Raw genomic sequence first — 14715 nt, 5'->3', positions numbered from 1 at the left:
ATCTCTATTAGAAGTTCCACGAAAAGATAATTGTGAAAGTAGGGGAAAAATCTAAGAAAGCAGGGTCTCGAAGGAACGTCTGTAATTTATAAGAGAAGTCGCCCCTATGGATGTCAACATTAAACAGTATAAAAACATAATGACAGTTAACACTTGACCTCAGCCACACACAGTTCTTAATTCACAATGTTTAGACCGTATTTTATTTCATTCATAGTACATGTAGTATAGCCTAATTCTCTTTTATTTTTCCCCTCAAATGTTGGAACACTCTTTTAAACAAAAACTAGAAGACAAACCGAGTGAAAATAAAAAAACAAAGAATGTTTTATTGAGTCATTTGTCAAGTATGGCAATGTACTGAAACATAGAATAAACAAAGCATTCAGTTCACAATCAACGAAAAATAGTGAATAGAACATAAAAGACACCCCCACCCCCATTTATGACTAATCTAAGTAGAAAACATTATTCAAGTCTCCTCTCACTCGATAAAGAAATCATAGCCATTTTGAATGCACAAGGGAACTAACTGTACCGATATGATTGCAACTATGAATAAGTAAGCAAACGATTAGCCACTATTGGCATCTCCCCAAACAAAGATGAACATAGAAAAGATAACACATGTTCTAAATAGATCAATGTTCAAATGGTCATTAGCAGCCCTGGTAATCCACTACTAGGACGAGCTATCAGACAAAGTATGTTGTAAATGAGGTTTAAAGATCGTTGGACTTGCCAAATAGCATCATAGAAAATCTTTAAGTTGGGCCTATGTCTTGTCACTGTACAAAATGCCCAGCCCAATCTTCTGAAGGACTCAATCTGAGGGAAGAAAGAACACAACTTGGAACTATCAAAGCCAACATAAGACAATGAGTCCAATAGAACAGTGTTTCCCAAACTTTTGACCTCTGTGTACCCCTGTTATAATTTTTGTAACTCTGAGTACCCCTCACCCCCCCCCCCCAACCACACTTTAATTTAGAGAATAAATAGGTATTTAAAAAAAATCAGCATAGTTAATGAGGTGCAACGCGTACCCACCCTCCAACGTCTTCCCGTACCCCTGGGGGTATGCATGCTCCACTTTGGGAATCACTGCAATAGAACAGTGCCTAGAGTTTAATGTAGCTAGCTACTAGCTGGTCTATGTATCCAGATTAACTATTGGACACTAGAATAAAGCCAAATTATTAGATGTGGAGTTCTAGGCATAGAAGTGCCAGGTTTTAGTGACATCAAAGATCATGGGAAATATTTTTTTGAATTTTTTTTTTATTTGGACATCACTAAATAATTTATACGAAATACAAGAGTTTCAATTAATTACTAATTGCCCATCAGGCACAAACCAGTTATAAGAGTTGAGCTTAAGAATAGATTAAAAGAGAATGGAAAGTGCATTGCATTGCATTTCGTTGTGGTGGGTTCATTGTTCAGTCTAGATAAGCTAAGAGCTACTTACAGGATGAAAGGATACAATTTGAAAAGACAATCTTAGTACATTCAAACAAAAGGTGAAAGTTCTCTGCTAATAGAACGAACAAAGAAATACATTAGGATTGACAAGAAAAAATGTGTCCATTCAGTTCAGGAACGTATTCTATTGAAGCTAAACAGAAAGATGAATTAAAAACATGTCAGAAGTGAGAGGCAGATGAGGACAAAGTATTCACAAAGACCAATTACTGTTTGGGAAATTAATATAAAACAAATGTATTTCCTACATTGTAATAATATTCCATTGAAATAAATAAAACCTAACACTAAACATAATCTCACAAAATCTAAATCTACCTCCTGGCACCCACTTGTTAAACATGGCAGGAAATAAAAAATGTTGAATTGATGAAGTATTAAAAATGTTTTTTTTTATTTTCTTCACATTCTATCTCCAGTGTTTAGAGGTTTGAAAAAAAAAAGCATTTTGGTCTGGCTTCATGAAAATATCTGAACCCCCCCCCCAAAAAAAAACTTTCAAGAGAATAACATTATCTTTCATCACTGTTGTAATCGTTTGGGCCTTCAACATATTGCAGAGACAAAGGGGCTGGGAAGATACTAGTTCCAACTACTATTGCTACAATGACAGCAGCTGTAAAGCCTACAATGACTAATTATAGAGAGACACAAACATGAAATCAATACTGATGATGTCAAACATAAACATTAAGTAGTTTTCATAGATTCATTTTTGTTGTACATTTCAGTTGGTAGTTCAGAACTAAAAGATATGACATACTAGCTCCTCCAGCTGGATGACAGGGGGTCTCAAACTTAAGACCATCTTGAATGACAGTCAGAAACACATACCACATGATTAGGAAGTCATCCATACACAGATTTCTTTTTGGTAAAGTTTTTTTTTTTATCTTAATCCCCCCCCCCCCAAGCCCCTTTGTTTTTCAAATGTACAACTGTCTGAGACATTCAGCTATAAAGGTCACAAAGGAAAGTCACAAGTCCATCACAATGAAAAACAAAGAACTACAAATAGTCAGATATATATTTAAATCTTTTAGGTCACAGAACAGAAAAAGTTTATGAACAAAACATACAGAAACATACACAGATAATCTTGCATAATACAAACATTGTAATTATACATACAGAAACAAAACAAAAAATTGTCAAAGTTATATCACATTTAGCATTGGATAAAAATTAAGTAGATATATGATTTGTTCAGGTTGTTGTTAAGTCTAAAACAACAACACTAGAAAGTTAGTGGATCAAGACAGCCAACGGTGGACTGATTCCATATACAATGAAATGACTATGAAAACAAAAAAAAAGTAGATTATTTCAAAATAGATGCAGTAAATTTAAGTTAAATTTGTTTAAAAAAAAATGAATTAAAAAAAAAACACTTATAAAAATATATTATAATCTTTCTAATGGTAACAAAATTTACAAAAAAAACAACATCACAATATTGATGAGAAAGTAAAAATAAAAATAACTTTTTAACTGAACAAGTGTGTGCATAAAAGTAAATTGTGAATTAAAATACAATTAAAAGTCTATGGCAAAATAAAGCTTACTATTCCAACACAACACACACATTCTGACAGCAAGTCTTTATAAGTTAATCCAAGTGGTGTTCTTCATCAGTGCTATGATATGTGAAGAACATGCAATCAAAACCTGTCAAGTGTTTTGTTTCAATCATACTACTAGAGCACTGCTTCAAATGGCACTAAATGTCCAGGCTGAGATGCAGAGTTAATAATACCAATGTTAAGAATGAAGTAGTCTGAATCTAACATTCAGGAGGTCCCACTAATGAGTGGTCCAGTCAATTTTGATATCACTTTCAAAAGCCCTGCTATGTTGGAACTAAAAACGTATTGCAATGACAAAAAAGAAGAGGGTGCTACTGAATACAATTATTCACAAAAAAACAGCTATTTAATGGAAGGGGGTAAGGTTGCTGAGTGGTAAGGTGCTTGGCTTCTGAAAAGAATGGACTTAAACTCAAATCCCAGTTAAGATTGGCATTTTGAGCTTCTCCAATTTCAGGACACCCCTGAGCCAAACTAAGTCTAATGAGTACCTGACATAAGTTGTAGAAGTAAAAATGATTGGTCATTGTGCAGGCCACCCTCTTTTAATGTCAGACACAAAAACAGATGAGCTTTACATTATCTTCCCATAGAACACAAGGTATGAACAAAGAATCTACCTTCCTCCTTCTGATAGCATTGGTACTTATTTCAGGTTCTCTGATAGCATTGGCACTTATTTCAGGTTCATTTTCCCAAGTAGTGGTTAAGTGTAAATACTGATAGTCAGCAGGGCAATCAGTTGAAGATAGTTCTTCAGAAAATAATGTCAACACATGGAAAGATCATTTTTTTTTGTACAAGTCTCTTTCACTTGTTAGTTGATATAGTTCAACATACTGATAGTATAAAAACAATGCTTGATATGAGAGTCAATCTTTTGATTCTGTATAACAAAACATTAAGTATGTAATACATAGCCAAAGGTTAGGTTTTCCTCGATAGAAGGGGAAAAAAAAGTTTATTACTGTAAAAAAACAACAACTTGATTTATGACCTACATGGCCAATTCACAGATTAAAGACCTCAATACCCAATATTTTGACTTGATGATTCCCAGCCCCCCCCCCCCCCCCCCCCCATGAAAAAAAAAATGTTTAGAAAGAAAAATACACTACATCATTGTCTCTGACTGTTTCTAAGGTTCTAGCCCTACCACTACAACATACCTGAGCATCAGCTTCTCTCCCAGTCCAACGAAAACAAGCAAACATTAACAAATATATTAAAAAAAAATATATATGGGTGTGATAGAAGAAAATAAGGTTCAATAATAAAATGTGTCTATCAATATACAAAATAAAAAGAAAATTGTTTTTACTGTATCACAATGAGCTCTTGTTGTGTGCAGGGAATCTAGGCAGTGGGAGTGAACTGCATAACTGGAGATTAGCATGACCAATGTCCTTTCTTTCTGCTGTGGGAGCTAGATAAGTTGGTTTGTGGAGAAACAAGGTAAGCCACATTCTATTTAACAATATGGGCAGCGATGGACAAAGAACTGACTAATATTATGTATTTTCTATGACTTGCCTTTGAAATACTTGAGCTTCGTAGCTCCAGTTTGAGACAGACTAAAAATTCACCAATTTTTTTTCACATTCCCCACACAACCCTAAAATGCCCATAGATTATTTTTTCATGGCACTGGCCCACATAGTTGTAATGGTCCATCTCTAGTGATTGTCTGAGTGGCTTTAAGTACTATGAAATAAAAGAAGCAATTAATTAATAACCCTGGCATTTCCCAATCAGCTGGTTTTAAGGTATTATGAAACCATTTGATTAACTTGTTATATATTTATAAAGCTCATATACTAACACATCAGAGACATATTGCTTTGGAAACAGATTATGTTTCTCCAATCTCCAGGTCAATCTTCCAGAACATGACCCCAATCCAGGGAATGAGTCCAGTTCAAATATAAGTATTGATGTATTATGCACAAAAATTATATGGCAAAAAAAAATCCTTATATAAAGAAAAATAAAAATAAAAAGTTTTTCTCTAATTATCTAAATAATGCAAATATTTACAATACAACTAAAAGACAAAGACAGAGAATATAAAAGTAGTAAAAAGACTAGGTCAATTGATCAAATGAACTAATGCTTCAAATTTGTATAAGCACATATGCTATATATATATATATATATGTGTGTGTGTGTGTGTGTGTCCATTACATTTTTCTTAAACAGTACTTCTCAATGTGATATCTGATAGGGTGGCTGTGAGGTAGAGCACCTAGATGCTTATTAAAGGTCTAGGTTCCAAATTCTGCTTAACATTTGACTTTCACATGGAGCTTGATCAGTATGGAAATACAGAAGACCCTGAATCCAGTCAACTCTAAATAATGCCTCATGTCAGCTTAGACAAATATTTGGTAATCATTCTTCTGAATAGTTGAAAGTTATAGGTCACAGAAATGTGAGAGTTTAGTTCTCAGTGATTATTTTGACTTACAGAGAAATCGAGTATGAAAAAACTAAAAAAAAACCTATTTCAATAATGAAATATAAATCTCAATTTACTAATCACTGGGTCAAAGATGAAAATGATGGTACCAGTTTCTGGTTACCGTGAAAATAAAAAAAAAAAGATTTGACAAGTACTGTATCTATATTGATGTAATTAGTTCTAGAATAGTGATGATAATATTCAAGAAATTTGTTTTTACAACAAAAAGAGATTTGGCAAGTAGTGTGTACATAATGGACTACACAGGTAGACAACAACAGTAAAATATTTTCACCCCCTCAAGGTACTGACTGGCCAGAGGTCATTCTGTCACACATCCACTTACATTATACAAGAAACAATGTTATGGCTAGAACAGTATTGGCTTGAAGCTTCAATGAGAGAGACAAGACTCTAGAAGGAGACTCTACTGGCTCTAGTAATCACACAGTACACACAGCATGTACATCTTTGTGTACCACCTCCTGGAACAACATAGTCACAAACAGCAGCAACCTTGAAACAGCTGAAACACTTTTTGTACACTGTATATGTGAAGTTGTGTGGCACTGAAAAGAAACAAAAAAAAAAAACAATATTTCATTATGTTTGACTTTATCAACCAAACAGCACTCAATACTTTTTTTAAAAAAAAGGTTAACTTTAATAGCACCTCTTTTCTTTCAACCACTTTTTTTTTTTTACAAAGCTTATATCAACTCAATCTAGGTTTGGTACAATTTGTCCATAATCATTTTTTTTTAAAACTGAGGCAAAAAAAAAAAATAAATAAATATATAATCCACATGAATAGACTAACTGTGTCAAGCACCAAGTGTTACAGGAGTAAAACATGGCATGGATAGAAGTATGTATGTGTGTGTGTGTATGTATGTATGTATGTGCATAAGTTATGCTTGTGCATTAGTAGCAGTTCAAAAAGGATGAGCCACCAAAGACATTGATTCTTTATATGTGACTCAATTAGCTAACACACAGAAGCCTAAAGTAAAATATAGTGGGCTGAGAGAATTTCATTAACCAGAACCCGAGAACCTCAAAATTTCATTAAATAGTCTTCTGTTACATAAACCCAATCTCTCTCTCTCTCTCAGGACAAAGAAACAAACGGTGCTCATCTACGGGACTTCATTGATGATTAAACAACGTAAATTACGTCACAGCACTGATCTGTCCAAGGGATGCTTCTCTAGATGGATTTATGACACTCTGTTGTGACTGGGACCACTCCTGAACTAATTGCTGGACGCAGCGAGCTTCACGTTGATCAACACATAACTTTCTTGGTCAAAGAGGGAGACAACTCGGCACCTGACAAGATAGCGACACCCATTCTTTTTTTTTCTATCATTTCGAATGTTTTAAGATTTTTTTTAAAATATTAGAACTTATAAGAAAAAATGAATTTGTACATTACAAACCAATACGCTTCTAAATACGAGTCTATTCACACTGTTTAAGAAACTCATTCTCACATTTTGGCCTCTACATTGCAAAGACAAATGTTACTGAAGCGATGGTCTTTAATTACACATTTGGGAAATGAAAAGTGTAGGTACAGTCTTGATTCAATAAACTAAGATGCCAATGTTAGGAGAAAGAAAACGTGAAGGGAAGAGAACAGAGCTCTCGGACAAGCGCGATGCACACGACAATATCAGAAATAAAAGCTGATGTTATTTCTGTCAGACATACTTGCGATAGCTGAGAGAAACCTACAAAGTTTAATGCGTGGACACCAGAATGATTAAATAGGCACAGTGTCAGAATGAATACAATTTTGATGCCAGGCTTGTATTCTACATTTCCTCTGTGTGTGTGTGTGTGTGTGTGTGTCAGTTCTTAATTCAGTGGGACCCAGCCCAATGAAATGTCCAGAGATCAAAACAAAGTTTGAAACTCATTTATTTTGAATTATCGGTTGATAATTCTAATAGTGAATCTTGTCCTTATTTAATACAAGAACTTGGAGAACGTAGAGCTGCCCCGATTAGACGTTTGGGAACCTAAATATGACTCTAGTGTCTGATTATTTAAAATAAGTTTGAATTTTGCGCGACCATAATATCTACACGTCTTCATCTCTTAAGCTATAGGATCACACTGTTCAGGCTCTACTTTAAATAGGTCAGACTCAAAACAAGTTTAAATTCACTACAGCACACAGTAACTAAGCTGTGACTTGTTATTTATAGACCCCCCGTTTTATTTCAGATGACTGCGGACGTTCGACCAGCCATTAAACTCCTTTATTTGATCTTTCCTTCTTAATAAAGGACTAAAGCTTCTAGTCGCTGGGAGGAGTTTGAAACCAAATAAATCAAAAACTTTTAAAACAAAATGTAAAAAAGTGTGAGAGAGGTGGGGGAGAGGTGGTGAGTCCAGTCTAAAGACAATAACCAAACAGAATGAGGAAACAGCTTCCAACACTCTAACTTTTCAAAGGCTAAACTGTTTTACAGCACCCAATCAGCTATTCATAGCCGGATCTGATTTATGTTGCCTGTCAATAGCTTCGCTTTCTACAGCCAAACCCTGATTTCTGGGTATTCCTCAAACAATGTTATTTTTTACAATTCTTCTTCTGGGCTCAAAGAAAAAAAAAACTCGCTCAGGAACCTGAGGGAGGGGCACAGGGTGCCACTAGGATGGGGGAAGTGGGTGCATGAAGCGCCAAATATTCTGTTGATCATCAGCCGATCTTGGGGATTGTTCCCGGCTCCTCGTACCAATCACCGGGAGTGATTTATGAGCTGTGGGACCCAAGCCGTTGGAGTGGTCGTGGACCAAGACAAAAGGACAATATGGGAGCTCTCTAAATTTCACTTCTCCACATCTTGCGACAACAGCATCATTAGCAGGGCAATCCATCTGGTCGGTCAGATGAGTTGATGTAAGAAATGTCTTCTTCACAAGAACACAACAAAACTTTTCTTACAAGAACCGATCTAGTCTCTTCTATTTGCTTTCTTCTTTACTTTCATTCACTGTTCCAGCAATACGGGTAGTAAATACGATAATTAACATTTCACCTAGACCTATATAGCGCCATTAGCAGGCACAAAAGGACACTATATGCGTATCAAAACATGTAACGTAACAAACATATAACAAAAAACATATAATGTAACAAACATAAAACGTAACAAACATAAAACGTAACAAACATTTGAAATAACAAGCATATAACAACTTGTTAACAAAAACAAAAACAACAACATCAAGGCGCTGGGTGAATAAATGTAAAGAGAGCACAGTTTTGTAACAGAAATGTCGGGGTCTTATTAGCGAAATTCAAGTCGTCTACAAAGCCGACTACTGCTTAGTGCATTCAAATGACATATTACATTGTTACAACTGGTGTTCATGTTGTTTTTTTTTTACTTTTTAGTCAAGATCTAGCCTTCTTTATGATTCAGCTGCAGTTCATCTCTGGCAACCGTCTCATTGGAAGCTTCGGTACGGATACTATCAGACATAAAACAAATTCCCCCCATCACACTGGAATAGCTATTGAAGCGTGTTTGTACGTAGAAGTTGTAGCTACTGTTGCATACAGTGATATCTACTTTATCCTCGTCACTTCATTTAGGCTTATTCGCTGATAGTCCTTAGACTCGTGTTCTCAGAGATCGTGTCCTCAAGTCAACTGTCAATGACGCACTAAATGGCCTTTATTAAATCTTATGTAAACAAACTGAAAGGGACAGTTACGTTGTCAATATCTACCACGAACCAATAACGCGTCCATGAGGCTGTAATTAGGAACTGATCTCTTTTCTCTATACATTTATTATTTCTGGTCAAATAATACTATCCCAGCTTTTTAAAAACTATTGCTGTATTTTAAACATTACAACGGGGTAGCACTTTATTCATGCATCTATTTTTCTGCTATTATAATTATAACTTAAATAAAAAAAAAAGCTCTGGTCCGATAGTTTTAGAACTACTACTAGGCTTCGTTGTAGTAGATTTGATAATGTCCATTGTAAGTCTTTCTTCAAATTATTTGTTCGTAGCAGGCATCTATTCAAACTAGGTCTTGTTGGACACGCCTTAAGAAATCCCATCTATTAGTACTCCTAGTTTTAGATCTCTCTATTTATAAGTGTCTGTCGGCAGTCCATCCTGTCACAAATTGGCATCCATTCCCATTCCGTCTCACTACAGACCTAACTGGAGCTAACTGGGTACAACAAATCTGTTGGCCAACTAGAGTTCTATCTCATCCAGTGAAAGAAACGTACAAAACACAAAAAAAAACCCCAATAAAACAAAAACGCAGTTTTGTCATTGCCAGGCGCCACAAGTACGCCGCCCCCCCCCCCATCCCCTACTCGCCACTCAACACTGTGAGCTGTCTCATTACAAACTGAACAAATCACATATTTAGTGAAAGACAAATGGTTGTTAATGCTGCCTCACGAGGAAGTGGGCCGCGCTTGGAGCCCCCATAGGCCCACATTTGTGCTGTTTTAAATACACACTGGCAATGCCTCTTGGACTATAGCGTCCGTCTTTCTTATTCTTAATCGTACTCAAAGACAAATTGTGTACAATTCTAGTCTGATCCTGAAAACAAGGGACACTAAAACAGAATCATCACTCACTCTAGTGAAACAGTAATATAATATTAACCCTTCATGGCCATAGAGCAATGGGTCAATTTATTATCAGGATAAATTGTTTCTCCACCATAAAGCTTTGGCTAAATTAGGAATGTGGAAAATTTTTAAAACAACTCTGAATCAGTAGGTCTGAATATACCAAAAGAAAAAATCGTGTATTTCTTTCAGTGCTGTGGTGAGGTGTACGACTGCTATAGGGTTACAGAGCTCGGATGAGTAAGATAAAGTCAGTTTGTCATATTCTTGGTCTTACAACACCTGACCTATACACCTCTAGATATAAATAAAAAAACTAATCTAAAAAAAATAATCTCAAGAAAACAGAACATAATAATTATTACTTATATAATTTTAAAAAGTGATATACATCAATGTGGTCTGACTCTCAGAAAGAAAGGCTGCATCTATTCAGGCCGGTGGATATGACTAAAATTTGCTTGTAGCAGGCAAGGCTAAACTGCTGCCAGCATGCCACATCCGGTTCCTTTAAACTCTGCACAGGATCGGCTTCAGTCATTTTTTTTCCTTTTGGCTGTACTGCGCCTTTGACACGAAAGTGTTTGTATCCCACAGGTTGGAAAGGCTTACATTTTCAAGAGAATTGTCTCAATACAATCTCACACATCTAATTGTGTAATAAAAAAAACACTTTATGGTACACACAACGGAAATAACCACTAGATGGTAAGTAAAGTGCAGTACACAAAATAACAACACCCGAAACTAAAATTTTTTTTTAAAGTCCCTTTACCCACAGTACAAAATATAAAGGTTTTGACATCAAATGTCCACTTACTAGATCAGACTGTATTCACACAAGGTTGAGATGATGAGAGAGAAGAAGCGTCATCGCTTGTGCTCAATTTATCGAACTCGGCAGCGTCCTGTTCCGCCCTCTCCTTTAGCGCCAATTGGTAGGCTATTTCAAAGGCTTCCCCAAGAGTCAAGATGATTTCACCTGCCAACTCCTACAAGAGAAAAACAAACGTACAAAATTTATAGTTCAATAATTTAACCGTTGGGATTTATAAAAAAAAAAAGGTGATTAAAAAAAAATAACACCAACAAAAAAACAACAAAACAAACTTATAGGTTCCTAAAGACAAATATTATGTCATGTTGTACACGTAACTGTAAGGGTATTATTAAGAAAGACGAATGGTCTGATACTTATAAAGACAAGAGCACTATTAAAGTTTGCATCATTAATGCACCACTATGTCAGACGGGGGCATGTGCATTGTGAAGGCTAGCACCGGACTATGTGAACAAGACACCCACAGGCAGGAAATACATGCGCTAAGCAGGGGAAACAATACAGCACTAGAACATCATTGATGTCTTCCTGGTCAGGAAATGGGGGACCCAGCTTTTGAGACAGCGGGAGGAGGAGGAGGAGAGAGGCCAACATTCATGGAAGAAAAGGTTTGCGCCAGAGTGACCACGATTGTGTTTAGATCCAATGACCTTCATCACTCGGACACACGACTGGCTTTCGCTTCAGTGAGTACGATGACCAGGACTTAACCCACTCCCCCGTCGGCCTCCCCTCTCCGGGACGTGGTCAAAATATTGAAATCCTCTTTCGCCCTGACCTCATTACCCAGACCTTTGATTCCGATGTGCTCCCCCTTCCCTTCTTCCCAACCCTCATCTTCAAGTGCCACTGCCGGGGTCCAATTAGAAAGAAATTGCAAGCGGTAAAAAATAAAATCCTGTAAGGCTTACAGAGCATCTAGAGAGGTTGTTTCATCTCAGGGCACTAAAGTACTAGCGCAATGAATATAAACAAGAGAAGTTTGAGCACCAAGAATTAGTCGAAGAATGACTCGATTAGAAGCTACTTTAAACTATTGTATCGGTTTGCCCACAACGAGATCAAATGATGTGAAGTGTAACTGGGAGAGAAAAACAAAATGACACGTGTTTTTTTTTTTAATTTGAAAAATGTCAGTGATGAAATTACTGTGACCTGATAACTATTGCTAGGCAAAACATAGGTAAAACACATCTCCTCTCAAGTCACGATGTCTGTCTGGTACACATTTTTTACGATATTTCTCACGTTTTCCATTCTGGAATCAAGTGGAAACTTTGCAAATAAATTCATTGCCCCCAACAAAACATGAATGAATGAATCGAAAACTTGACCAACTATTTTGTTAATTCGTCGTAATGAATTGACTTTGTTTTTATATGAAATAGGCCTATATAGGTAAAAAACGTGCTAGGCTAAAGAAAGTTAAGCCTTGTGTTAGAGAATTAGGCGACAGGAATTGCAAGATAGCGAGAGTAAAATAAAATAATTAATTAAATGTTAATGTAAAGATTATATCTAGGACTGCATGTTAATGTAAAGGTTATATCAAAGACCATATGTATGTGTTCTGGACGGTTGTTGATTTGTAGAATCAAACTGCTGGTAGACAACTAAACCGCCGTAGGCGTATTATATTTTAACTTATAAAACTTAAAATAACTTGAATAACTTCTATGTATATAATACTAATACAACGATTAAATTACAAAATAAACAAACGTAACTTCAGGTGAAATAAACTTATATTTAAAACTAAACTACCTCATTATAAAAACACGTCTTTACACAGGCATCCTGAGGTCGTCTGGCGTACCCAAGATAGCTTACGACAGTGCGGCTTATCTTACATCATCCACACTGCATAGTAGTGCATTACACAGGCATCCTGAGGTCGTCTGGCGTACCCAAGATAGCTTACGACAGTGCGGCTTATCTTACATCATCCACACTGCATAGTAGTGCATCGCCACCAACCAATCGCTAACTTCTTCTCCCCGTCACAATAGAAAACCCACACCCACACTCCATAACAGTATATTAATCAATTGTAAAGAAAACTTTATAAAAGATTTGTTAATTAACATTTTCTTAATCATCATTTTCACATTTTTTCCACAAGTCTACAAATACATTGAATTACAAACATTAGTTGACTACGAGAATACATTACTTACCCAAGATGGCATAATAATTGATAATGATATGAATTAAACTTAATGATATATGTATTTTTTTTTACGTAAGCCTACATGATATATAGATAACCCAAGTTGTAACAGACAAAGAGATTTACTGATACTTCGTACACAAAAGAACTCGGAATAACTTTCAACATTACTGATTATTATTAAGCTTTTTAGACAAGCTACAAATATACAAAATGTGAATGGCTGCTAATAAACAAAAAGAAAGGATGAAAAAACAACAACAACAAAAACCCAGGGCAAACGTTAAATACGAACAGCCCATTCATCAAAACTAAATTATGTTATAGAAATAGATCCAGATAACCGGGTACCTTTTAAACAAACGAGGGTCAAGCCACTCTTGCATCCCTCCCTCTAAAAAAAACCCCCCTGAGACCCGAGTTGCACAGACGCTTAGCATGGGGTCTCATCACATGTATATGATAGATGCATTATAGTAGTATCATTTCCAGTCAACGACAGAGGAGACAGAAGAGAAGCACTTATTAGGCTCAAGTTGAGTGTAGTGTTACCCCAATGATACATGTTTTTTGTTTTGTTTGGAAGATCGATCGTTTGTCGAACACAGGAGATTCCCCTTCACGTTTATTGACTTTCTTTCCCTTTCACCTAATTCTTAAATATACACAAAAAAAAAAAGATTTCTGAATCCCGCCAACTGTCCACGTGACCAGCGGTGCCCATTTTTACGCAATGTTCAACACGTCAGAAGTGTGGCGGTCACTGTGGGGGGCTTCCTTTGTTCCCACTTGGACTCCCCTCGCCCACACCTCCGTTCCAACCGTAGGAAATTACAGCCTAATCTGAGAGTCATTCGGTTCACATTCGATTTCGATGACATATTGCGGAATTGTTTGTAATTCTATCCTTTCCGAAACTAAACAAATCCGCTTTGCCTGTATACCTAAGCGATCAATCGCCAAGAGAGGAAAACGGGTATGGGAGCAGGGGAGAGAATCTACGGCTCGAGTTAGGGGGAAAAAACAAGCACAAAAAACTCACAGTCGCTTCGCAATAGGGGCACTTCAAGGGGGCATTTTCAGTTTAAATCATCATTGCTGCACGATTTATTCCCGACAATAAAAAGAGAAAGGCTCCCCCCTTTCCAAAGTTATAATTTCCATCCACTATCTTGTACTATGTGAGACAAAGGCAATTAATTGTCTGCCCCTGCATGTCTGATTACCCTTGCCTTACTCCATGACACAAAAAATATCAATCAAGAAGAAAAGGAAAAAAAAAGAGTATTGCCCCCCCCCCCATTTTCTAACCACCCCACAGTTTTAGTTTGGATTCGCAGCGTCCAGCAAACACAGGCACGTCGCTGCAGATAATGAGTAGGGGTTGTAATACAGACCCGCATTGGCACCATAGAGAATACATGATGAACATAAGAGACACATGCACCAACGGGAGTTAAGCGGAAACTGCTAAGAAAAAAATCTGTGAAATGAGGGGGAGGGTTTGGACTAACCTAACCGCTATCAAAATCAAATCTGGGCTA

General features: G+C 36.4%; 1 protein-coding gene across 13 annotated transcripts in view; it reads right to left on the bottom strand.

The window, feature by feature from the left end:
- Positions 1-303: 303 nt before the first annotated feature.
- Positions 304-14715, bottom strand: part of LOC106079656 (ankyrin repeat and sterile alpha motif domain-containing protein 1B-like) — a 104756-nt gene continuing 90344 nt past the window's right edge. For all 13 annotated transcript variants that reach the window (XM_056045319.1, XM_056045317.1, XM_056045320.1 and 10 more), the window contains 2 exons: positions 10981-11152; positions 304-6101 (listed from right to left, as the gene is read on the bottom strand). In XM_056045319.1, coding sequence (XP_055901294.1) covers positions 10985-11152 — 168 coding nt within the window. In that variant the 3' untranslated portion in view covers positions 304-6101; positions 10981-10984. The remainder of the gene's footprint in view (positions 6102-10980; positions 11153-14715) is intronic.

The sequence above is a fragment of the Biomphalaria glabrata genome, chromosome 10 (assembly GCF_947242115.1).
Source record: "Biomphalaria glabrata chromosome 10, xgBioGlab47.1, whole genome shotgun sequence".
In the NCBI taxonomy this organism is placed as follows: Eukaryota; Metazoa; Mollusca; class Gastropoda; family Planorbidae; genus Biomphalaria; species Biomphalaria glabrata.
The sequence above is the reverse complement of the archived record's forward strand: the minus strand, read 5'-3'. Positions and strand labels throughout refer to the sequence as shown.